Source organism: Schistocerca nitens, chromosome 5 (genome assembly GCF_023898315.1).
Source record: "Schistocerca nitens isolate TAMUIC-IGC-003100 chromosome 5, iqSchNite1.1, whole genome shotgun sequence".
NCBI classification, from domain to species: domain Eukaryota; kingdom Metazoa; phylum Arthropoda; class Insecta; order Orthoptera; family Acrididae; genus Schistocerca; species Schistocerca nitens.
The window spans coordinates 100510625-100537641 of NC_064618.1; the positions used below are offsets into that span (position 1 = coordinate 100510625).

At 38.0% G+C, this 27017-nt stretch overlaps 1 protein-coding gene across 1 annotated transcript in view; it reads right to left on the reverse strand.

Moving 5' to 3' along the window:
* The window catches only part of LOC126259366 (peroxisomal acyl-coenzyme A oxidase 3-like), a 290296-nt gene that overhangs the window by 63287 nt on the left and 199992 nt on the right, over window positions 1-27017 (reverse strand). The window contains exons 9-11 of the mRNA XM_049956106.1: window positions 3619-3739; window positions 3254-3490; window positions 1878-2032 (exon numbers count right to left, since the gene is read on the reverse strand). Of these exons, the coding sequence (XP_049812063.1) occupies window positions 1878-2032; window positions 3254-3490; window positions 3619-3739 (513 nt within the window). The remainder of the gene's footprint in view (window positions 1-1877; window positions 2033-3253; window positions 3491-3618; window positions 3740-27017) is intronic.

Below are 27017 nucleotides of genomic sequence, written 5' to 3' on the forward strand. Positions count from 1 at the left end.
AGAATGACATAAAATTTGAATAGCATACTATTGATGCAGTGGAACATCATGGAACAAAAAACAAATTAATGAAACTTTTACAAACAGATGGTGCTGCAAGCACATGGGTGTTCCTCTGTTTACATCAGAGATGCCCAACATGACTGTCTCCATGCTGGTAAAGCAGAAGAACAAGAAATGTAATTGTGCACCAACAGCCCTGCAGAAGTTCCAGACACTCAAGGTATGAAATATCAGCCATCATTTCCCTACAGCCTGGCCACCCAGATCACCTGACCATATTCCATGTGAATACTGGCTATGGTTATCTGAAAGATGTTGGTTTAGTGCTCCAATTACAAACTTAGCTGAACCGAAGGCTTGTATTGCATAACACATTCTGAGTGTGGCTCCCAAGACACTCCAATCTGTTGTGGAACATGCTGTTTCTCCATTTCAACTTGTGGCTTGAAATGGTGGACAGCATATTGAACATGTCTTGTTCCAGTCTCACAACATTTAGAAACTGACACCATTTTGCTTTTTATGCAGTTTTTGGCCCTAGGAAAATTACAAACCAATGTCATATTGCTTTTTATGCAGTTTCTGACGCTAATACAATTAAAAGCTTATGGCATTTTGCTGTTTATGCCATTTTTGGCCTTAGAACAATTAAAAACAGATTTTTCCTGTCAGACATGGTATGTCCTTGCAATCGTGGATGAGCTTATCTAACGAACAGTGCCACAAGTGTTGACTGCTGAACTTGTGAAGTCATGCACGTTGAATAGTATGGATGGTGTAATGTGCAACTCAAACCACAGCCATCACATTGTGATTCATCTGTCATTTTTAGCTGATACCATTTATGGTAAGATGCTTACAGTGCTATCTATCAGAAATTTTTTTCTTTCTCCCATGAAGTTTCTCCCTGCATCAATAATATGCTGTTCAAATTTGACATCATTCTGAGGAGTGGTTCTCCTTCTACATTAATTATGGACACCCTGTATATGAAAACAGAGCTTAGGCCTACATGACAGTCCTAGGTACTGAAATTGAGAGTAAGTGTTAAGCTTTAATAATCCCACAGCAACACTGTTGATATGATCAAGCATGGCTTAGTGTGGAACATTAACTCAAAAGTAATGGAACTACCATGAAGAATTTGTCACACACTCAAATAATTTTACAATCACAAGAAACGACATGAGGGATTTTTTTAAGTTCTGTCAAAACTTTGATGACATGTTAAAATATGCATTTTTTTCAGAGGACTCATTAGATAAGTGAATCTGATGGAGTCTGCAACTATGAATGATCATTCTGCTACAGGGTGCTTTCTAACTATTTCATAATTACCAAAGTAAAAAATGGAAAGGAAGTAATAAGAAGCAGTAATTCTCAACAGTGCCTACTGGTGCCAATCCAGAAAGAAAAGACAGATATGCCAGTGACAAAGCACGAAACTACCCAAACCTGACTGGCAGTTAAAGAATAAAATATTAAAATTTTATGCAGAATAACAAGTGATTTTGGAAAAAAAGAGGCCCAGGAGGAGATTTAGGATGAACAGGTAGGTGCTTAGGTTCCTACATATAGGTAACGCCACTAGAGAGAACTCTAGATGATGAAACTGTGGAGTTAAATTGTGGTTACAATACAATCTACTTTCCAAATTGTCATAGATAATCTGGAGATGACGTGGATGTGGGATTGTGTAGTTTGAAATTGAAAGACATATAAAAAAACAAGAGAAAAAGGAAATAAGCAGATTGCCATCTGCCTCATTCTTAAGGTACTTAGAATATGAATCAGTTCAGCATTATTTCATGGTCTTGAACAAAACACTTTTGTTTTATTGCATAACTTACAAAAAAAATAGTTTATTTAATTACCTCTGCATATGCTACAGACAACGTTCGAGCATAAAACACTTGGGAATTGTTTCTGGCAACAAATTGGTCTACGCCTTCCTTTTGTAACTCATTCAACTTTTTCTCTGTCGATATCAGCAACCAACAGATGAGCCATTCATATGCAGAAAGCAATGCTGCAGAAAACAAAACATAAAATTAATTTATAGACAATAAGCATACATACATTCCAGTAAATTTGATGTACTGTCTCAGAGAAATTCCATAATCACTTCTTGCAAAATAATTTTGTAGCCCTCATAGATTACCGCATCCCCTCTTCTCTCTCTCACTCTTTTTCTCTTTTTATTTTATTTTTTAAGGGGGCAATTAAGATGGAAAACAGAACTGATTTATATCAAGACAGTCAAAAGTACAAGTCCTGGTGTACGAAGTATCAGAGCCACCCTCAACATTAGTGGAAACACTGAAAGAAGTGAGAGATCATTTCATGTGAAGTTACAAAACTAGCCCATTCACAGAGCACTGCATGAATTGCAAAATCTAATAAAATGTTACATAAATGATAATTGCCACAGATTGCCACAGTTAATGCATTCAAAACAGAAATAATTCAGGCTCTGTTGTAGAGTTATGCCTTTCTTTGGTACGTAAGTCGTGTCATGAACTGACAAACCTTGTGTATTTGGCTGAATGATGACATTGTGTCACTCTTGCTGGCATTGCGACAGATTAAAATTATCCTTTCATTTTGCTTTAATTACTGCATAGTTTTTGCTGCAGATCCAACAAAATGGTCATACTTGGATTAGATTCAAAGCACTCACAAAATCATGTAATCATATAAGCATGGACAGTTGGCTAGAATTTGAAATTAAAAACAGGATGCCAACTGTATATAGAACAATAGTGATGTAGTATACCACACAGAATATAAGACCATACTGGATTGCATATAGCTAAATGGATGATCAATGTCAATACTAACTGCTTCTGAAGACAATGTGGGAGAGCTTCATGAAAAAGATCAATGGCTCCAACTTGTGCTCTGACAACAAAAAGGTGATGCTCTTGCTATCAAAATGCCAGTTAGCATAGCATCTAACAACCACTCATTTCCTTTATCTGGTTCAATGCACCAGAAATTCAGATGTATGTTTCCAATACCATATATCACTTTCCAGAGTTGATTGACCCATTTGTGCATGGTCCAGGAATGATTAAGTTAGTTAAAAATAGTAACTGGCTATTCATCAAACACAGCCTGTACCATGTACCACTTTTTAATGCTGGTATCAAATAAAATGTAGGTCCTGATTATACTCAGAAGGAATTTTTCATGTATACCTTAATTTAAATCTAGAAATACATGTTGTATTTCAAATGAGTTAACTTACTTTTAGGACATACAGTTTCTTCTACAGACAAAGCCACAAATCTTCTTTGGAGAACATTTTCTGCATCTTTCAAGAATGAGATGGAATGGAGTGGCGTTTCAAATACATTTTGGCTTCCCTCACTCTTCTTCCACAACTGAAGTAACCAGTTACTCGTCTGCTGTAAGAGAACATTGTTTTCCCCTTCGTACGTACAGTTCGCATCATGGTTGTTGCGGATATCTCCAAGTCCAGATGCTGGAAAGCAAAATTATGTTAATTTAACTATAAACCTCAAGACACAGATGTACAGTTCTAGAAAATACATTTAACAAATGATTTCTGTTATAACAACACAGATGGGTAGGCAATGCCAGAGCTTTTACCTTTCAGATAGCCACAGTTACCACAAATGTTGATGCATTGTTTAATAGCATCTCTCACTGTCCAGCTTGCTAAAGGCTTTGCTGCACATGAAAGAGCATGGAGTTCTGGACCTAATGCTGCCTGAGAATAGAGAACACAGCAATTAGCCTCAGAGGTCATAAGATAAATTACAGAAACATTTTAAGTATTGTCAGTATGACAGTTAATTCCAGAATTAATTTGAACTTTGCAGCAGAGAGTGCAGTGTCCCACAAGGTACACAGGAGAACTTCTGTAAAGTGTGGAAAGTAGGAGAGAAGCACTAGCAGAAGTATAAAGCTAAGACAATGGGACATGAGTCATGCCCAGTAAGCTCAGCTGATATGAGCAAAGTCTGTGGGAGGCAAAGCTCCCGGGCCTGAATCCCAATCTGGCACACAATTTTAATTTGTGCAAAGTTTCACCAATTCATTCAGATATGTTAAGAAACAAGTAAACTTTTAGGTTATTGTGTGCAAATACGTTTTTTTCTACCAGTTCCCCATAAAACAGGCATTTTCAAACTCTGTGTTGCAGCTCCCAGGAACCACAAGGCCTAAAGTAGGGGTGTAGCAGTGGTGTCATAAAAATAATTATTTGGTTTATTTGCTTTCAGAGTGAGGGAACAGCCTGTGCACTAGTAGTGTAATATTTAATGGGCCAGCAACTATGTGTTGTTACTAATGGCAACATACTAGTTGGGTTTCAAATTGTACTGTGTGAATCATTTGTTTTAGTTCAGTATTGTACATTATTTGTAATTATTTTTTGTCTTCTGTGATTTGTATTTCTCTGTCAGCATGGACAAATTTTAAATGAAAGTACACAACTTGGTATTTCATGTGCATCATGCAGTTCTAAAGACATGAACAGATGAAAATGCGGAAATGATGATAACAGCTACTTGAAATTCTGTTGCATGTGTACCAGAGTGTGTCATTTGTTTTGAAGTCCAAGCTACTGAAAAATGCCTTGTAATAACATGAAATGACATATGGAATCAAACCATGTGCTTTGGTAAAAAAACACACAAGCACAGGAATACCTTTCCTACAAGTTAGAAGAAATGACAGAACAAAATCTAAATATGGTACAATTCCTAAAAAAGGGGGTTCTTCCTTCACCTTACAAAGTTGCCTACAGTGTAGCAAAGGGGAAGAAACTTAACACCATAATGGTTGACTTAATTTTACCAGCTGCTGGATGTGGTATCTATTATGATAGGTGTCAGCTGCCAAGCAACTGTCAACTATGCTTTTGTCAGACAACCTGCTTCATTTAATACTCAGTATGGCTGATGACAGCAATGATACGCTGGTTGAAAATCTCCATGATAATAGTGACTTTGATATTTAGTTGGATGAAGCTACAAACAACCAAAATGATGCACATGTAATTTGTTAACTGCTGTGTATTGATGACAATAAGTTTCAAGAAGATCTTTTCTGCATGAGAACAACTCTTGGAACAAAAGTAACAGACTTTTTCGAAATATGTTATATAGAAGAAAACAAATTTAATTGGGAGAGGTGTGTAGGTGTGTATAGAAATGCAGGTCATAATATGGCTGTCTGTTACACCAGATCACAAGCTCTAGTACATAAAGAGACTCCTCATGCTATTTGGACACACAGTTTTCTTCACATAGAAGCACTGGCACCAAAATGCATAAGCTCTGTCTTTCACAAAGTTCTTCAATCAGTGTTCAAAGAGGTAAACTTCATTAAAAGTTGGCAACATAAGTTGATACATTTTCAACAAATGTGCATTGATATTGAGGCTGCCTACATTTCCATAATTTATTGAAGTTACTCTGGCTTTCATGCGGGAGTATTTTGAAAATGGTATTTAAACTCAGGAATCAACTTTACTCTTACCTTCTTCAGAAACATATGAGTTCCAAGAGTTCAGAGTCACTGACTTTGTTTTTAAGCTGACATACCTTTGTGACATCTTGGAAAAACTCAGTTAATTGTACGAGGGCTATCCACAAAGTACATTACGTTTTCGTTTGTGTCCGTTAGGGGCGGGGCTAGCGCAGCCATTTTGGTGTCATGGCATTCCGCAGCTCAGTCTTTTAAGTGGGAGTTGTTTCCTCATCCGCCGTACAGTCCCGACTTGGCACTGAGCGACTTCCACTTATTCCCAGCAATGAAGAAGTGGTTGGCTATGCAGCATTTTGATGACGATGCACAGCTTCAAGAAGAGGTAACCACGTGGTTCAAGGTGCACGCAGCCGAATTTTACGATGAAGGAATTCCAAGCTCGTCCATCACTACGATAAGTGCCTTAATTTAAATGGCAACTATGTAGAAAAGTAGTATTTAAGTGTGGCTTTCATCTGTATATAATAAAAAAATTTCCAATACTTTATTTATTTTTAATTCCAAAATGTAATGTACTTTGTGGATAGCCCTCGTATGTACCCCTTCAAGGTAGTGAGACCAACATTCTGCAACTGGCAGACAAAATTTCACCTATCAGAAAGAAACTACTGTACTACCATGGAAGGAAAAGGTGGATGATAAAAATATACATTAACAACAATGAAATGGATAGACTGCTACTCTCTCTCTCTCTCTCTCTCTCTCTCTCTCTCTCTCTCTCTCTCTCTTCACACACACACACAAAACTGGCACACCTCACACACATATGAATGCTGTCTCTAGCCGATCCAAACAGACTGGCCTATCTCTGACCAGTCTGTACAGATTGCCTGCAGACAGCAATCATGGATGTGTGAGGTGTGCCAGCTTGTGTGAATGTGTGTGGGTTTTCCTCTATTTTCTGAAGAAGGCTGCAGGTGAAAGCTCTGTGTAACTGTCTTTCCGTTGTGCCTGTCTGCAGTTCGACATGTCACCTTTACGGTGAGTAGCAATCTATCCTTTTCATAATATTTGATATTCCAACATGGACTTTCCATTGTTTGAAAGATATACATTATGTTTTTCCTGCTCTGTATTTGTGACTCACTGAACTGAATTCACTGATTAGTTTCTGAAGCACTTTCCAGAAGTTGCTCAACATAACTGGATCACAGATCTTTTCCATACAGAATCTTCATCAAAATTTACCACTGAAGAACAAGGGTAATTTATTGATATTTCTTCAGACTCCACATTGAAAAAGGTTCATTTCCAAATCACTGCTTGAGTTTTGGAGTTTGGAGAAGGAGTAGCTAGAAGGAGATAAATATTGAAGTAGGTTTTTCAGTGCTGGTAGTCATCAACACAAAATATAGACCAAGAATAAATGTGGAGAAAGACACACACGTCACAATTCCAATATTATGCCAAGATTTGAAGAACTAATGATGAAGAAACAAGTTCATCCCTTCCATTGACTTTGTTGCAAGAATATGATATAATTACATTAAAAGTTGATTAAAATGTGGTATGTCAACAATTAGTACAGAACTAACTACTTTTATTCATTTTTTTTTAATTTAAGTTTATGTATCCCATACTTGGAGCAAGATATCAAGTGCGAAAGGTGTCACAAGTGTTCGTCTTCGGGTCAAGGGAGCTGTGGACTCAAAAACTTTAAAAACTACTGCTGTAACAGGCTTAATTTTAATAATGATTATTACTAATTGCTTTTCCATGTGCACAGAAAGTTATCAAATACAAATAAAAGTACGTAAAAACTTTATAATGAATAAGAAGGCACTATGTCCAAAGGTACTTTCATCCCGAAGACATAGCTGCAGTAGCACTTTGAAAAGCTCTTTGTTAACTGTAGGACAGAGAAGAGATGCACACTGATGGAATGGTCAGATCTATACTAATAATAAAACTGTAAATTCATCATGTCAGTCTGTCTGAACACGCTAATCTCAAGAACTACTAGATGAATCTTCATGGAGTTTTCACAGATAACTTAAGCATAGGTTGGAGCAACTTAGAGGCTTTATTTTATCAAAATCAGATCATGAAAAAAAGGTATAATGATTTAAAGGGTTATGTAAAACTGATGAGTCTCTCTGTTTCAATATGCTAATCTCCAAAATCATCAAGACAAATTTTATTAATGGTTTCATAGGTAGCTTGAGCTTATCTTATGGCAGCATATAGGATTTATTCCATCAAAATCCTATCATGGAAAGAATATGCCACCATTTAAAGCTTTATAAATGCAACATTAACACTGTCTGTTATGTTTTCATGACTAAACCAGTGAACGGATTTCACTGAAATTTGATATGGAGATAGATTGAAGCCTGAGGAATAATGGAAGTTACTTTACAAAGTTTGTAGTACAAGATGTTATATTGATGTGAAGAATATTATGCAAATTAGTGAACAATATTTATTCTTTGAAAAAGCTTTTTACTCTTTGACTTTTGAACTTTATCATATTGGTGAAAATGTTATTACTGGCTGGAATGGTCTGTGTAATAAAACCCAAAGTAATGAATACAATGCTTATACAATCCTCAACATGTTTAATCCATTGTACTGCATTAATATTGTAAAATGTGAGAGTAACACTCTCTGTTATGTTCTCACAACTAAACCACTGAACAGATTTCAGTGAAATTTGGTATGGAGACATAGTGGAAAATCTCTTTTTTATGTCAGTGAACATAAACCATGATAAAAAATGTATTAACTTTGTTGCATAATGTTAGGGTGATGAACATCTGATCCTGGTTTTAAGGAAGATGATGAACACCAGACCACAATTTTAAGGAAGGTTTAAGGAAGATTTAGTTGCAATAAATTTCTATTGTGCAAGTACATCACATTTTCTTGGGTTGGGTTACAATGGAGATACAAATATTTAAAAAAATCTGGCACACTTTCCTTACTTTTTCTCTATCATGTCATGTGGTATCATATTTTGGGGTAACATCACAAACTGATAGAAAGTTTTTAGAGTGCAAGACTCTTTTGTTGTGTAAATTCACTAACAGTACGCATTGGTACGAGGCGAGCATATTTGTGGGTTCCAGTACTGACCCAGAAACAAGTAAACATTCCATTTTTCACAACCCCTCTAGACACATAGGCAACATCAATCTTCCTCCACTTTTCGCATTCCCCTGAGCCAAACCATCTTCTTTCTAAAGAAGCACGAACAGAAAAAAAAGGATATACATTGACAGTAGTATCGCTTATTACACAAAAACTTTTTGAGATCTGTTGGTCAGGGAATCTGAACTTCCCTTATCAACAACAGGACATGGGATTAACTTTAATGACAGTGATCATTGATGAAATAAACAGAGGAGAGAGGTAGTCAATAGAGGAGCTGGCAGGATTAAAAAAAAACTGCTATAATACTGGAGATCCTGGGTAATATTGGAGAATGGGCCACCCTACATAATGCACAAACGTGCATTTCTGCCCATGCCCTTCCACACATGCTCCACTCATAAGCGATGCGATGCTCCACGTGCCACACCGTCACGCATCGGTGCAGCTGGGGAAGGAGGTGTGATGAGGCTGTAGGATACAAGCAGCAGTATACATCATGAGCTGTGCTTGCCCAAAAAGGCAGACGTGTGAAGAAAACTGACATTATTAGATGCATGACAGCTCACTTGTCATAACAATATTGAGCACAAGCAGCAGCTAGCATTAAATAAATATATAGAGCAGAGTGTTGATTATTTCTTATAATCAGTTGCCAGTAAGATATGGAGAAATTAATGAACTGCAGAACTGTACAGCAACACCAAGTGAAGTGGTGCATTGGTTAGCACAATGGACTCATATATGGGAGGAGAACGGTTGGAACCCGTGTCCAGCCATCCCGATTTAGGTTTTCTGTGATTTCCCTAAATTGCTTCAGGCAAATGATGGTATGGTTCCTTTGAATGGGCATGGCCAACTTCCTTCGCCATCCTTCTCTAATCTGACAGGACCAATTACCTCTCTGTTTGGTCTGCTCCTCCAAATCAACCAATAGTACAGCACAACAAGTTGTAAGGGGACATGATTGTTGCAACACGACTTACATCAAAGGGAAATTCAATTGAATGATACTAACAAAATTATCACTCATATTTGCAGGTCTTCAGGAAGTGAAATCTGTAGTACTGCTGATAGACACATATTAAAGTAAAAATGACACATTGCTTACTTTTCAGAAGGAGAGCCCCTTCATTAGGGAGGACAGGGTTGGGTTGAGGAAGGTTAAAAAGGAATGACAGGTCAGTCAAACCCTAGAATGAGAGGGACTCATCTATTATCGCTACATCTGCGGTCTCTCTCTTCCTCGATGAAATACCAACTCATTCCTAAAGCTAGGCACTGTGCCACTTTTACTACTTCAATACATGTCTACCAGCAGTACTACACATTTTGACTCCTGAAAGGAACTACTGAGCACAAAATTTGTCCAATAATTTATTAGTCATCATACAGTTTCTGAGACATCAAACTGTGGGCAATGAGTATGATTTTTGTACAACCTAAAGCCCCCACAAAAATGCACAGAGGAAATTTAGAAAGATGCGATGAGTGTCCTTCCCTTGATATTGTGCTCAAGTAAATAAAATTCAGAAATATGCTGAAAAATTTTTTCATTACCACTGGTTTGTAACCAGATTTAAATTTGGACTAATAAATTAGTGTTAGCATTAACTAATATGAGTAGAATGCACTTACCTTCTATTTTCATTCAAAAATAATAGTTTATGTAATGAAATAAAAATACGAGGGCAGTTCAATAAGTAATGCAAAACATTTTTTTTCTCGGCCAATTTTGGTTGAAAAAACCGGAAATTTCTTGTGGAATATTTTCAAACATTCCTGCTTCATCTCGTATAGTTTCATTGACTTCCGACAGGTGGCAGCGCTGTACGGAGCTGTTAAAATGGCGTCTGTAATGGATGTGCGTTGCAAACAACGGGCAGTGATCGAGTTTCTTTTGGCGGAAAACTAGGGCATCTCAGATGTTCATAGGCGCTTGCAGAATGTCTACAGTGATCTGGCAGTGGACAAAAGCATGGTGAGTCGTTGGGCAAAGCGTGTGTCATCATCGCCGCAAGGTCAAGCAAGACTGTCTGATCTCCCGCGTGCAGGCCGGCCGTGCACAGCTGTGACTCCTGCATTGGCGGAGCGTGCGAACACACTCGTTCGAGATGATCGATGGATCACCATCAAACAACTCAGTGCTCAACTTGACATCTCTGTTGGTAGTGCTGTCACAATTGTTCACCAGTTGGGATATTCAAAGGTTTGTTCCCGCTGAGTCCCTCGTTGTCTAACCGAACACCATAAAGAGCAAAGGAGAACCATCTGTGCGGAATTGCTTGCTCGTCATGTGGCTGAGGGTGACAATTTCTTGTCAAAGATTGTTACAGGTGATGAAACATGGGTTCATCACTTCGAACCTGAAACAAAACGGCAATCAATTGAGTGGCGCCACACCCACTCCCCTACCAAGAAAAAGTTTAAAGCCATACCCTCAGCCGGTAAAGTCATGGTTACAGTCTTCTGGGATGCTGAAGGGGTTATTCTGTTCAATGTCCTTCCCCATGGTCAAACGATCAACTCTGACGTGTATTGTGCTACTCTTCAGAAATTGAAGAAACGACTTCAGCGTGTTCGTAGGCACAAAAATCTGAACGAACTTCTCCTTCTTCATGACAACGCAAGACCTCACACAAGTCTTCGCACCTGAGAGGAGCTCACAAAACTTCAGTGGACTGTTCTTCCTCATGCACCCTACAGCCCCGATCTTGCACTGTCGGATTTCCATATGTTTGGCCCAATGAAGGACGCAATCCGTGGGAGGCACTACACGGATGATGAAGAAGTTATTGATGCAGTACAACGTTGGCTCCGACATTGACCAGTGGAATGGTACCGTGCAGGCATACAGGCCCTCATTTCAAGGTGGCGCAAGGCCATAACATTGAATGGAGATTACGTTGAAAAATAGTGTTGTGTAGCTAAAAGATTGGGGAATAACCTGGTGTATTTCAATGCTGAATAAAACAACCCCTGTTTCAGAAAAAAAATGTGTTGCATTACCTATTGAACTGCCCTCGTAGAATAAGCCAAAAACTAGTAATGGCATAAACTTATGTATAATGTGAATATTAAATAAAGTTGCAGTAAATGACTAGCAGCTTAAAATACTAATGAATGTCAAACACAAAGGCAACGGCTGTTCTAAAATTGGAACCTTAGTCTCAAGGAAAAATTTGAGATGCAATGCCAAAAATACTCTGTGGCCTCATACACATAAAGGTTAGAATTTCAAGGTGGCAGTCTAAAATGGTATTTATGTGTGTGTGTGTGTGTGTGTGTGTGTGTGTGTGTGAGAGAGAGAGAGAGAGAGAGAGAGAGAGAGAGAGAGACAGGGGATGTGAGTGTGTGCATGTGCATGTTTCTTTGCAATCATATCACACACATTTGTTGGAAATATTTGTTTCAAAAATTTTCAAGGACATGCAAATCCAATGCAACAGCGTTTGATTTAAAAACTCTTTTTTCTTTGAAAGTCCTTAATGTGATTTTAGAAAGTTTATATTTATGTGAAAACGAGACATATCTGTCAGGTTTACTGGCTATTTAAAAATTTAGTTTATTTCCGAGTTCCTGTCATATACCAACTCTTCTGTAACATTTGTACAGAATCACTAACAAACTGTCCATCTGCTGAATAGTCACCACCAAACTGTGGCTACAATTATAGAGTGAGAAACAGAGAAGTGCATAATGAATATGGCTGTCAAAAGGACAATGGGTAATGTCTACAATGACTACCACAGTAGAATCTTATCAAAAAATCTTTCACAAATGCCAAGAATTTCTTCTTATATGTAAAGGCCATCAGTGGCATTAAAGTTAGTGAGATGTAACTGCCAAGTTAGGAGAGCTACATGTAAGTGTGGCAGTGGTTGAATGATGTCACTATCCACTTGTTGCATTGTTACGTATAAACAGTTTGACTTCTGAACTTGTTTGATTTCAAAAAGCAACTGATGAAGTCTTTATAGGCTCTTAGGGTGTCTCCAGCATTAGGGGATGAAACATCATGTACAGAAGTGCACGTAAAGCCCACATAGTTAAAAATCATCAAGGATGTAAATACTTGGCATGGAGAGACTACATTGTATTGCAATGTTGCCAGGAAGGTACTGGTAACAATGCTACATTACTCCCCCTCCTCAACACATACCATTCTTTAACTGAGCAATCATTCATTTAGACAAATAATAATTTACATGCTCCTTCAATATTATATTATGATATGAAGGATAAAGGATTTCACTGACAACAATTAATGATGGGTCAGATGAAGTATTTATTGTTGGAATTGGCCCTTCTCCAAAAACAAATCCAAGCTACACTTTGATTCAGAAAAATCTTATATGTCACAAAACATAACGAATTTCATAACTTTGAAACTTCAGGTATACTGGCACAAATAACTAAACTTGTAGCAACTTAACAGCAGTTGCATGATGCAGCATAAGGAAACTCTTTGAACAAAATTACAGTTTTGCCGCAGGATAATCTTTGAAATAGTCTGTTCTGGGCTTCTGTAGTGTACGCACGTTCTCTGACTGTACCTCCACCTAGTAACAAAGTGTAGATTCATGGTGTTCACAATCTCCATTATTTAATATGGAACATCATCACCTACATCTAATCTTATTGGTGACCCTGCATCAAACAACATTATCACTAAGGATTATTCTACATTTTTCATCTCATCATCTTGCTTACAACAACGATGGAGCCATCATACAACCTCTGGGTCACAAACAAGTAAATACACAATAGTGACTTATATGGTGCAGAGTTCGGTGCTTTGCATCAGGAGAGACTGAATACATAATAGTGACTTATTTGGTGTAGAGTAAATTATTATTTGCCTAAATGAATGATTGCTCGGTTAAGGAGCGGAATGTGGTGAGAAGGAGGAGGAGTAATATAGTACTATATAAGTCACTATTGTGTATTTGCTTGTTTCTGACATAATGGCTGTAAGATGCCTCCATTATTGTTGTAAGCAAGAAAATGTAGTGATAATGTCTTGCCTTTAGTTAAACATAAAAGTGATATTTTCTTGTGCAGTGCCAGTGGTATCAACAATGACTTCCACACACCTGAACAATTTATACCATTTACCGACTTTCTGGGTGACTTTGGCAACAGGCGAAACTCTTCCATGAACTGAGAGATGCCTCTCAACAAACCACCATGGACAGACAGGAACTGATGTTCAATAATATCATGCCTCCCATGTCACATACAGTTTTGCTGAAGATGGTCACATCACCACACATGGCCTATCTGGCTCAGGCAGGCTCAGACAACTCCTCAGGTTTCCCTTCACGTGAGAGTTCATCCACTGTCGCCCTTTGACTGACTGCAGTACTACATGAACCCCCAGAATTTTAAGGACAGTCCAATGTGCCCAAGTTGCTGCCCTTTCACCCAGAACAACTGGACATGTATTTGCTGTCAGCGAGTGCATTTTCCACAATTATGACATTTCTGATAATAGCTCCAAGTTCATCACCTTAGTGTGACACATTGGTGGATCTCATACGTAATGATATATTGTCTTCCACAGCTACCAATAAACACACTTTAGTGAAGACTGCACTCATTCAGCATCTCTACCAAACACTAGTATAGCAATTACATTATCTACGACAAATTTTTAGGCACCAAAACACCTTATGAGCTCTGGAGACATCTCTGATATTTAACCAACATCACACTCATGCCAGACCATACCTTGGGAACATTGTGGATTGTAAATTACCTTCTCAGTTATAACTAACAATGATCTTGGATAAGCATGAACCAATGGAAAGAAGACTGATTTTAGTGAACAGACAATGCATTAATTCAGAGGACAACAATTATCAGCTCTGCCCTGGTCAGGGTACAGGCTGTGACAGGTGACAGCTGAATGATACCGAGAGCACATGGACAATATCAAGGATGATGCAACTCCCATTCGCCTGTGCAGTCACCTTCAGCCACCCAGAACAGATAGACAGTCAGCTGGCAACAACACGCTGGTTTTGTACATGTGTTGGTGATGAAACTCTAAACTGCATGGCACCCTGCAACTACCTGAATGGGAAGAACAATCTTCAATAGGTGCTCTGGATCATTGAACCAATTCGTCACCTACTACATTGACATGTGAGCCAGTCTCACTGCACACCATTCTCTTGTGGTAGACCATGTCCTGGATCATAATTGCAGCCAATATTTTCTTGTTGACACCAAATCTAAGGTGAGCATCATCTTGTGTGAACTACCACTGACAGAAGAAACTTTGCCTGCTTTTCAAATCTATTCAGTGAATGATTCACACATTGCAGTATGTGGAACTACATCCGAAAGTTTGGACTTTGTGTTAGAAGACTTGCTCTGCTGACAATTTTTCTTTACTAACACCATCAAATCAGTAGTGGGGACTGGCTTTTTAAGACATTTTCATTTCTCCCCTGATCTGGTATGTGGAGCTCTTCTACACCATAGCAGCACACTCTGTAACTAGAATTATCAGTCATGCCACCCTTTGTGCACCCAATGACTATGGACTCCAGATCATAGACACTCAATTCTAATGACACACGCAAATGCTGTCCATATATACTATGAGACTGCCTGTCATCAGCATGGAATTCCAAAAAATTACTCATCAATATTTTGACATACAAAAGGAAATTCTTCACATACGCAAAGAGAACCACACCATACGCTGCAAAATTCATGCGCCTACAGAGGAGCTCACCACTGCATGTACTTACTTGGAACAGCTCACTCTGGAACAGCATAATCCCAAATATCCCATTACAAATGAGTCAATGAACGCAGGACAGCTAGCAGCAGACACTCACACACCATTGGAGCAGCCTGCAACAGCTTTACATTCACTGGTATAGATCAGTAAAAGACATTGTTCTTCTGGTGCCTATGCTCCTATTGTGTTTTTCCCCCCACCCACTGTATTCACTGGTGCAGTTCAGGCAGTATGCTATTAATAACAGAACAGTGTATAAAATATATACCATACTTAGCCTGCCAGTCCCTTGAGATTTGTAGGTTGGCTCTGGATAAATTTCATGTGCCTAAGTCGGTTATAGAGGACTTATGACAAGTAAATATTGTTAAGTGTGCCTAAACTGGTTATAGAGAATTTGTTGCAAGCCAATAGTGTACCTTTAGCCGGTCAGACAGTCCTCAGCCCGCACCCACCTAGCCCGTACCAAAGAAGAACGGCACCTACAGACTGTGTGGCGACTACTGGGCTAACTCCCACACAAAACCAGACAGTTATCCTGTCACAAATATTCAAGACCTTGCACATCATTTGGCATGTGCCTCCATGTTCAGTGCATTGGATTGGATTGTAAGAAAGCATATTTGCAGAGCTCTACAAACCCACAGGACATTCCAAAGATAGCTATCACAATCCCATTTGGACTTCATAAATTCCTTTATAAGCCATATGAACTTCAAACTGCAGTGCAAATTTGGCAAAGATTGACAGACAATGCTCTTTTCAAATTTCCCTTCTGGTATGCTTACTTGGATGATATTTTAGCCTTCTCTGCTTCTCAAAAGGAACACAACAAGCATCTCAAACTAGTTTTCTGATAAGTGTCAGCTGACACAGTCTCAGGTTACCTACCTTGGCAATTTGGTTTGGCATGACAGCATATGGCCTACAGCACAATGTGCTGAATTCATTCATCGCCTACGGTGGCCACAGGATTATGCCAATTTCTCAGCATGATAAATTTTTATTGTAGATACCTGCCTGACACATTTGCCATCCAAGCACCTCTTACTAGCAACACACCTCAGACAAAAAGAACACTAGCTGGCCCGCACACATGCAATAAGCATTTCAAATAATTAAAGACTGTCCTTCTCAGACTACAATGCTAGCACACCCATTACCCACTGCCCATATCATGATCACCTCTGATGCAAGCAATTTTGCTACTGGTGCTGTTCTGTGACAGTCAGAAGCAGACATGTTACAGCTACTGCATTTCTTTTCCAAACAGGTGACGGACTCCCCAAGTAAATGGTCAACCTGTGACAGGGAACTGTTGGCAGTGCAAAAAGGAATATGTTACTGTAAAAATGACATTCAGGACACATATTTGACAGTCTATATGGATATTCTCCCACTAGCAGATTCTTTTCACAAAAAAAAACCAAAAAACTGTTGCCCATTGTGCTTCCACCATTTGAATTAAAGACATCTGACATCTTCATGGCATGGACAACATTGTGGCTGATTTCTTTTTATGGATCAATCCTCTCTCAGTAGACACTGATTTTAACAAACTTGCATCAGTGAAGCTTCAGGATTACACAAACACTAACATGACAATACAACAGGATTGTGCATTAAACACTGCAATGTTCCTAGCTCTTCAACACAAGTACTATGTGACGTCTCACAAGACAAGCTTCATCGTCGAGTACCACTCACCATAAGCTGAGCCATTTTCAATAAATTACATGGGTTATCACACCCTGGGACCCAACTTACAATGAAGCTGGTCAGCGAACACTTTGTATGGTCAGCTGTCAAGAAAGACTGTAAATCTTGAACTCAAGTATGTACTGCCTGTCAACACTCTAAAATAGGATGGCATTTTCAAACTCAACACAGCCATTATTCTATCCCTAAAGGCCGTTTTCAGCACATTCACTTCAAGCTCATTTGACCCCTCCCTGATCCAAATGGTTATTGATATATTCTTTTACCAATTCACACAGTAACATGATAGGTCAAGGCTATACGAATTCTGCGGGAACCACTGAAAAAGCATCTGTCAATCTATGGATTTCCAGTTTTGACTGCCCAACCACAATAATGACAGGTTGAGCCAGACAATTTGTGACAGCCTCTGAACTCTGTCACTTATGTGGTATTTTGCTCCCAAACAACAAAAGTAATGGAATGGTAGAGAACTGGCACCACACACTTAAAACAGCTCTCATATGTCATGGAATGGAATGGATAGCACTGAGCCATGGATTCTTTTAGATGTACTTTCAGCTTATAAAGATCTCTGCACATCTTTGACAGAAGTCAATTATGAGGAACCACTCACTCTTCTGGCAGACTGCACACAGCCATCCTAACTGCCTACAGACAAGAAATGCTGCAGTTCATCAGCATAGTCAAGACACACATTGCACACCTTAAAATACCACTCTCATAGGTGCCAACTCTCATAAAATCTTTGTGCATAAAACCTTGCAGGATTGTGATCATATCATGCTGCAAGACGATACTGTGTGACAGCATTGCACCCACCCTACACATGCCCACGTAAAGTAATTTGACAGGGCAACAATATCTTTGACATTTTATTGCATGGCAAGGCATCATGGTCTCTACCTGATGCTAATGACACACCTGGAAGTAGCATTAACCATGCAAATGACATTCTGCATGTTGAACTGGATGACAACAAAATTATAGAGCAAGGTGTCAATTCATATTTCATCACTTCCACATATTCAGCAGACAGAGTCTGCACGCTCCCAAGGGAAGAGGGGAGAGAGTGACAGAGTGGGAAGAGCTGGGGCTGGGGGGAAAAAGGGGGGGGGGGGGGGGGTTGGCGATCTGGGCTTTGTAGCGATGACTTAGCAGCTGCCATATGATGCAGCAGCTTGGCCAGTGCCAGGGCTCTGTTACAGGAAAATCTTTGAACTACTCATTTCTGAGACTTTTTGGTGTTCACATGTTCTCTGATGAATCTTCACCCAGCAAACAAGTGTAGATTCATGAAATTCATGATTATTTAACCTGGAGCATCCTGAACTGCATCTACTCTACAAACATAAAATAACCTCAAGATGAGTATGATTTCATGCCAGTTATATTGACACACACATCTCAACATGTCTGTGCCTCAAGAGTATTGTTTACCAATTGAATCCAATTTAAATTTACTCTCAGTGTGCACATGATAAGAACAATAATAATTAATTTTCAGCAGGCCAAGATTACTTTTAATGCTGGATGCAGCTGAACCAGCTGTTCCTACACGGCAGTTGATACTCAATATGTAGTTAAACTAAAAAATAAGCTGCAAATGCAAATAAATAAATAAATGAAAGGATGTGTGATGATACAACATCCTTACAGCACAATCAGCTTATTTCTATTGTACATTCAAATAATTCTCACATGAACTGCAATCATCTGACAATGTTATTATTTCAAGAATGTCAGCTGCATGGTTTGTCTGCTGTAGTGCAGCATTTGCAACACTATGTGATTAATGATGTGCTATAAAATCCTTTATTTCCTGACACAGGACTTTGTAAACTTCCAAAAAAAAGTCTGTTGCTTGCTTAGGTTATCTCTTGAGAAATGAGGGCAACCAGATGTTTGTTAAGGTCAATTGGGAGAATATATGAGCCAGAGTCATACTTGCTCATTTAGTCATGCTGCTTCATGTCCTACACCTGCACTACCTAAGTTAACTACTGATTTTACAAGTGGCCACACGGTGGAAACAATCAGATGTCAATCACATATGCAAAGTAAATAATAATTACACAAATGTCCAGGATGATCTGTGACAGTAGCCAACATTAAAATTTATGGATAAAATTAAATGCAGTTTTGAAACTTCCCGGCAGTTTAAAACTGTGTGCCATATCGAGACTCCACCGTGGGACTGAGCTATATAGCCTGGCAAGAAACATGAGCCATCCTCACAGCTTCACTTCCACTTTTCAAACAGCACAGAAGTTCTGCTACATTATCTTGCTGGACTAACACTCCTGAAATAAAGGACATCAAACAGAAATTGCTTAGCCACAGCATAGGGGATTTTATTCACAATGAATATTTCACTCTATGACAGCGGTAGCCGATAGTACCTGAAGATGGGTATCGCACCAAAGTTTCAATGTCGCATTTTCATATAAGACACTTACAGGGGATACAATTCTTTAAGTTGGTGCTTGGCTTCCTGCTATTCATTATTATCTACACAGCCCTAGAATTTGCGTGTATGGATTCCACAAAATTCAGTTTTTTTACATCCAATTTATGATCTTGTGAAACATTTAAGATATATCTATGACAGAAAAATATTTGTGAGAAAGAGCATGTTGCAATTCATCAACTGATACGATAATACACAAGACAGAGATTACTGCCAAAACATTGTGCATGACTTAATAAGAGTGAAAAGCTAAGTGAATTGTATGTGATAGAGATGGGAGGGGGATGGTGAAAAATAGACAGATTGGAAAATGAAAGATGTAGATATACTGCTGGTATATGACATGGCACTTCACAAATGGCTCTCCCTTTGATAGTATGCATTTTTCCAGTTACAGGTCTGGTATAAGTGGCAGTAGGATGGCACAAAGAGCACAACTTACAGTGAGGAAAGTCACAGGGGTAGGAACCATAGGGTAGGAACATGGATGCAGAAGGAGCACAGGGTTGTACAAGAGTATTGCAGAGATTGGGAGGGTGACAAAAAGCTATTCAAAGTGTAGTGGGTAAAATGTCAAACAGAGTGGAGCTCATTTCAGGCCATGATTTTAGGAAGTTATAGCCTTGTCAAAGTAGCTGATTAACACATTCAAGGTGAGGATAATACTGAGTGACAAACCATGTACAGGATTGGATGTGATGGCTTGGAAAATATGCTTTGGAACTAGGCTGGTGGCATTATTGACCTTCACCTCAGCCTTCAATAGACATAATTACCACACCAGCTGTTATGCACATACTGTTTGGCCTTTTACATTCATATGATTCCCACCAAGCTATCAGTTAGGATGAATGGACATAAGCAAGGGGTATATACTGACAGCACACAGTATCATGTTGCCAAGCATGCTCAACATGACAGTCTTGATCTCGGTGTCTGTTTCACCACACATACCATCTGGATTCTTCCCCCAGACACCAGTTTCTCAGGATTCCCCAGTTGGGAATTGGTGCTACAACATGTGCATGGTTCTTGACATCCACCTGGTCTTTATTTATTTTAATTTCTTTGGTCTCAGCATTTCTTCACAATAACTATTTCTTTCTTCACTCCCTTTTAGTTTTTTACATTTTTCATTTTCTGACCTTTCTATTTTTCGACACCCCCTCTCCCACCTCTATCGCATACAATGGACTTAACTTCTGGCTCTTATTAACTCGTGCACAATGCTTAGGCAGTCATCTACGTCTTGCATATTACCCTGTCTTCCACCTTTAAGCTCTCAGGTTGCCAAATATCATCCAGTACAGTCCCCAACAATTAGACCTTCCTTCTCTTCCCATCTGGTAAGTCTTCCAGTCAGGGGTTTTAAGTGACTTTTCCAAATTCTACCCTCTTTCACACACCTCCTCAGTCTTTTTCCACCACCCCTGTTTCTTTCCCTTCAGCTCTTCTGCCAGAAGAAGGAGCCACTGGGTCTAAAAGCTTGCAAACTTTAATACTTTTCAGATGTATGTTCTTCTGCTGCTGCTAGATGCATAGATTTTTTAGCTATCCAATTACATTGTAAATCTTTGTGCAAGGTGGATAGAAGATAGTAAATTCAGTATCACTGGTGATGTGTATTTCTTCTTGTATCTTGGTCTTAAGAGCACAGCAGACATTAGGCTCTCTATGTATAGCTGGCTAAAGAGAACTTTGGGAAATGGCATAACTTTACCAAAGAATTTTAACCTAAGGTTAATGTTACAACAGGAAAGAACTTTTCATAGCCAAGAGTTTGGCATATTGTAGTTAGTTGGTTAGTTTCATATACCGTGGATCACTTTCTTGATAAATAGTAATGCTGTGGAATTTTATATTCACATCACAAATTATTTTGTAAATATGCTTAAATTAATGCATATAATTCCTACCCACCATCTTTCACACATTACAGTAATGGAAATTCTTCAATGGAATAGGGGAGAGTTATCAAGGAGAAACCTTTTCAGTTAATTTTCTAATTTTACATTCCTGTCTCAGATATTTTACATCACTGGGTAATTGATCAACAATTTTGGTTGCAGCACTGTACACCCCTTTTTGTGCTTAAGACAATTTTAATATGGCACAATGAATGTCATTTTTCTTTTGGTATTGTTATGTATGGTATTGTTCCCTTTGATCTTCAATTGATTATTTACAACAAACTTCATAAGGGAATAAATATATTGTGAAACAAGAATCAAAATTTCTAACTCCTTAAAAAAAAAAAAAAAAAAAGAAAGTGTATAAGATGATAGTGGGTGTGCACCAAATATTATTGTTACAGCACATTTTTCAGCAATACTGGAATCATCTGTGAAAACAACTAATTCTACTTCTTGTATATTAGATCAGTTGGCTAGTCCATCAATCCCATAACACTTTAGTTCACCTACGAGAATACTGTGATTCACACAATTAGATACATCATGGAAAATACCAACTGGTGCTGTTTTGTCACTTAATGCTCATAAAATTTGTTGATTGAACCTGTAAATGGCATTCTCAGTAGGGCAACTCTTCTAAAATCCACACTGTGATTTATCGGGGATATTACTGTTGCTCAGGTGGGTTGGTTGGTTGATTTGGGGGAAAGGTCCAGACACTGAGGTCATTGGTCCCATCAGATTATGGAAGGATGGGGAAGGAAGTCAGCCATGCCATGTCAAAGGAACTGTCCCGCATTTGCCCAAAGCAATTTTAGGGAAATCACGAAAAACCTAAATCAGGATGGCTGGATGCAGGTTTGAACCATCATTTTCCCAAATGCAAGCCCAATGTGCTAAGCACTGCACCACTCACTTGGTGTTCAGGTGGGGTACTGTTCTAGAATATGTCAGTTTCTCAACAATTTTGGAAAATGTCAGTAGTGAAATTGGTCATTAGTGATTGACATTTCTCCTATCATCTTTCTTAGAGGAGTTGAACAATGGCATATTTCAATCTCACTGAAGAATTGCCTTGAATAAGTGGTGCATCATAAATTTCAGATAAGACAGGGTGTATTAAATGGTAACACATCTTCAATACTCTGTTGGAATCATTGTCAAATCTATATGAACTTTTAATTTTCTTAATGTCAGACGGGGAAGTCAGTGATACAATTGAATTTTGCTTTTTCAACATATTGCTGCACTTTTTCTTTTGACATGTTCCTCCCTATATTTTTCACTGCATACATGAAATGGTTGTTAAATAAATTTTCTTCCTGTGACTCATCATTTACAGCCCTTCCATTTGAGAAAGTAGTGATATTATCATCATCTTTGGCCAGATGAAGTCACCCGAGCAATTAATTCTACACACAATTGGAAAGCCCCTGGAAAAGATAAAATAAGCAAATTACTGGCTAAAGAAGTTCACCTCAGCACATTCACATCCAAATAATTTATTTAACAGTTACATTGTAGACCCATACACAGTCCCTCATACACATACACAAGGAATAACTTATCTGAAACCTAAAGATCAAGCAGACACAGCAAACCCAGTAAAATATCGCCCCATAACACGCCTACCAACAATATACAAAATATTAACTTCAGTCATTACACAGAAATGAATGACACATACAACACAGAACAAAATCATAAATGAAGAACAAAAAGGCTGCTGCAAAGGAGCACAAGGATGTAAAGAGCAACTGATAATAGATGCTGAGGTGACATATCAAGCTAAAATGGAACAAAGGTCGCTACACTACGCATACATTGATTACAAAAAAGCTTTTGATAGTGTACCCCACTCATGGTTACTACATATATTGGAAATATACAAAGTAGATCCTAAATTGGTACAGTTCGTAAACATAGTAATGAAAAATTGGAAAACCACACTTAATATCCAAACAAATTCAAATAATACCACATCACGGCCAATACAGATTAAGCGTGGAATATACCAAGGAGACTCATTAAGTCCTTTCTGGTTCTGCCTTGCTCTGAACCCACTATCCAACATGCTAAATAATACAAATTATGGATATAATATTACTGGGACATACCAACACAAAATCACATATTTGCTATACATGGTTGATCTAAAACTACTGGCAGCAACAAATCAACAATTCAACCAATAACTACATATAACAGAAGTATTCAGCAATGATATAAATATGGCTTTTGGAACAGACAAATGTAAGAAAAATAGCATAGTCAAGGGAAAACACGCTAAACAAGAAGATTACATATTTGATAACCACAGTGACTGCATAGAAGCGATGGAAAAAACAGATGCCTATAAATACCTAGGATACAGACAAAAAATAGGAATAGATAATACAAATATTAAAGAAGCTCAAAAGAAAAATATAGACAAAGACTAACAAAAATACTGAAAACAGAACTGACAGCAAGAAACAAGACAAAAGCTATAAATACTTATGCTATACCAATATTGACCTACTCATTTGGAGTAGTGAAATGGAGTAACACAGACCTAGAAACACTCAATACACTTACACGATCACAATGCCACAAATATAGAATACATTACATACATTCAGCAACAGAATGATTTACATTAAGCAGAAAGGAAGGAGAAAGGGGATTTATTGACATAAAAAAACCTACATTATGGTCAGGTAGACAATTTAAGAAAATTCTTTATAGAACAAGCAGAAACTAGCAAAATACACAAAGCAATCACTCACATAAATACATCGGCTACACCATTGCAATTTCATAACCACTTCTACAACCCTATAGATCACATAACATCAACAGATACAAAGAAAGTAAATTGGAAAAAGAAAACACTACATGGCAAGCACCCGTATCATCTAACACAGCCACACATAGATCAAGACGCATCCAACACATGGCTAAGAAAAGGCAATATATACAGTGAGATGGAAGGATTCATGATTGCAATACAGGATCAAACAATAAACACCAGATATTACAGCAAGCATATTATTAAAGATCCCAATACGACAACAGATAAATGAAGACTTTGCAAACAACAAATAGAAACAGTAGATCACATCACAAGCAGATGTACAATAAAGCAAGAGGAAGGCATCTCTTTCTTTCATCAAAACATAAGGGGCCTCTTAAACAAAACAGACCAACTCCTTATTAACATTAGTGAAAAGGACAGTATAAATAATGCCCAGATTTTGTGCTTAACTGAGCACCATGTTACTGATAAATGTGCCTTGCCATCTATAGTAAGTTATACTTTAGTAACATACTATTGTAGGGAAAGTAAAGATAAAGGTGGAGTAGCAATTTATGTTAAGGATAGTGTAGCATACAAAGCTATAGATATTAAGAAATATTGTGTGGAACAACAATTTGAGGCATGTGCCACAGAAATAACAACTAAATTCTACCCAATAATAGTGTTGGCTGTCTACAGGGCTTCTTCAGGTGACATAAAAACTTTTCTGCATTCAATGGAACTACTACTGTCATGGTTACATTCAAAAGCGAAGGATATTGTAGTATTAGGTGATTTCAATATAAACTTTTTGACAGAAAATAAGAATAAAATAGACTTTGAGATTGTGATGACCTTACACAATCTGACATCAGTAATAAACTTCCCAACAAGAATTACATCCGAGTGCCAAACTATGATAGACAACATTTTTTTAGATGTAAATAGACATCAGAATTATATTGTCAGGCAGGTTATAAGTGGGCTTTCAGATCATGATGGACAAATTCTCACTATTTATGACATTAATCTGTTCAAAAAAGAATTTCCTCGATGGAAATTCATAAGAGTAATTAATGAAGAGGCGAAAGAAACTTTCAACCACAGGTTGCAGAAAATGGATTGGTCTTTAGTATATAGCCATGATGATGTTGATACTAAATTTAACTGTTTTATAAATGAATTCTGTGCTCTTTTTGAAGAAATATTTCCCAAGAAATGGGTCAGAAACAGGGCCTCCAATTCTGTAAGCAAGCCTTGGATTACAAAAGGTATAAAACAGTCATGTAAAACCAAAAGGGAAACTTATGCTGCAATAAGATTCTGTAAAGATGTAGAAAAATGGGAACACTATAGAATATACTGTAAAATTTTGAAGAAACTAATACAGAAATCAAAAGCCCTTTATTATGAGAAGAAAATAGATAATTCTAATAATAAAATAAAAGCAATTTGGAACATTGTAAAAAAAGAAACAGGAAGAGATACAACAAGTAAAGAAGATATAAATAATATCAGATATGAAGGTATCCTAGTAGATAACCCCAAAACGGTGGCTGAGATTTTTAATAAACACTTCCTATCAGTAACTCAACAGATTGGTTGCAAGCCCGATGTTGACGAAGCTGTAACTCTTTGTCAAGCCGTATATTCAAACAAAATTTCAGAAATGCACCTTAATCCTGTTACTGTAGAAGAAATTCAAAAAATCATCATGTCTCTAAAAAGTACGAATTCTGCAGGGGTTGATAATATATCTAGTAATTTATTGAAATATTCTTGTGTGTGGATAAGGGACATTCTCTGTCATATTTTCAATGCTTCCCTTCAGAAAGGTGTTGTTCCCAGTAGGCTTAAGTATGCCATTGTGAAGCCCCTGTACAAAAAGGGTGATAAAGCTGAACTAACTAACTATCGACCTATCTCTTTGCTGACAGCTTTCTCCAAAATTCTAGAAAAGCTAATACATGTAAGAATTACTGTTCATCTCATGAAGAACGAAGTTCTCAGTAAGAGCCAGTTTGGCTTTCAAAAGGGCCGTTCAACAGAAGATGCAGTCTACGCACTTGCAAATGAAGTCCTAGAAACTCTTAATGAAAAAATGCTAGCACTTGGTGTCTTCTGTGATTTATCCAAAGCGTTTGACTGTGTTGATCACCAGATTCTCTTGCAAAAAGCAAAATTAGTAGGAATAAGTGGTGTTCCAGGCAATTGGCTACAGTCGTACCTCCAAGACAGAAAACAAAAAGTTGTGTTGAATAGCTCGGGTGGAGTATGTGACACTTCCTCAGATTCTGAATGGAGTTCCATTACATGTGGAGTGCCCCAGGGCTCAATTCTTGGGCCACTATTATTCCTGATTTTTATAAATGATCTACCATCATGTACAAGCCTGCCGTGTAAATTTACATTATTTGCTGATGATACCACAATTTTTATGAGCAGTAGAACAGACAACAATCTTGAGGAACTCATTAATCACATACTCTCAGATATGGTTAATTGGTTCAAGGTGAATGGTCTCTCATTAAATTCCAGTAAGACCAGCTTTATTCAATTCTGTACAAAAACAGAAAAAGAGAGAGAGATAAGTGTGACATGTGGTAATCAACCAATAGTTAGAATGGAAACAACAAAATTTCTTGGAGTGCACATTGACAAGAAAATGAACTGGTCTTCACATATTATTGACCTCTGTAAGAGGCTTAGCTCTGCTACCTATGCTTTACGGGTTGTCACTACATGTGTTGAACCTAACACTGCAAA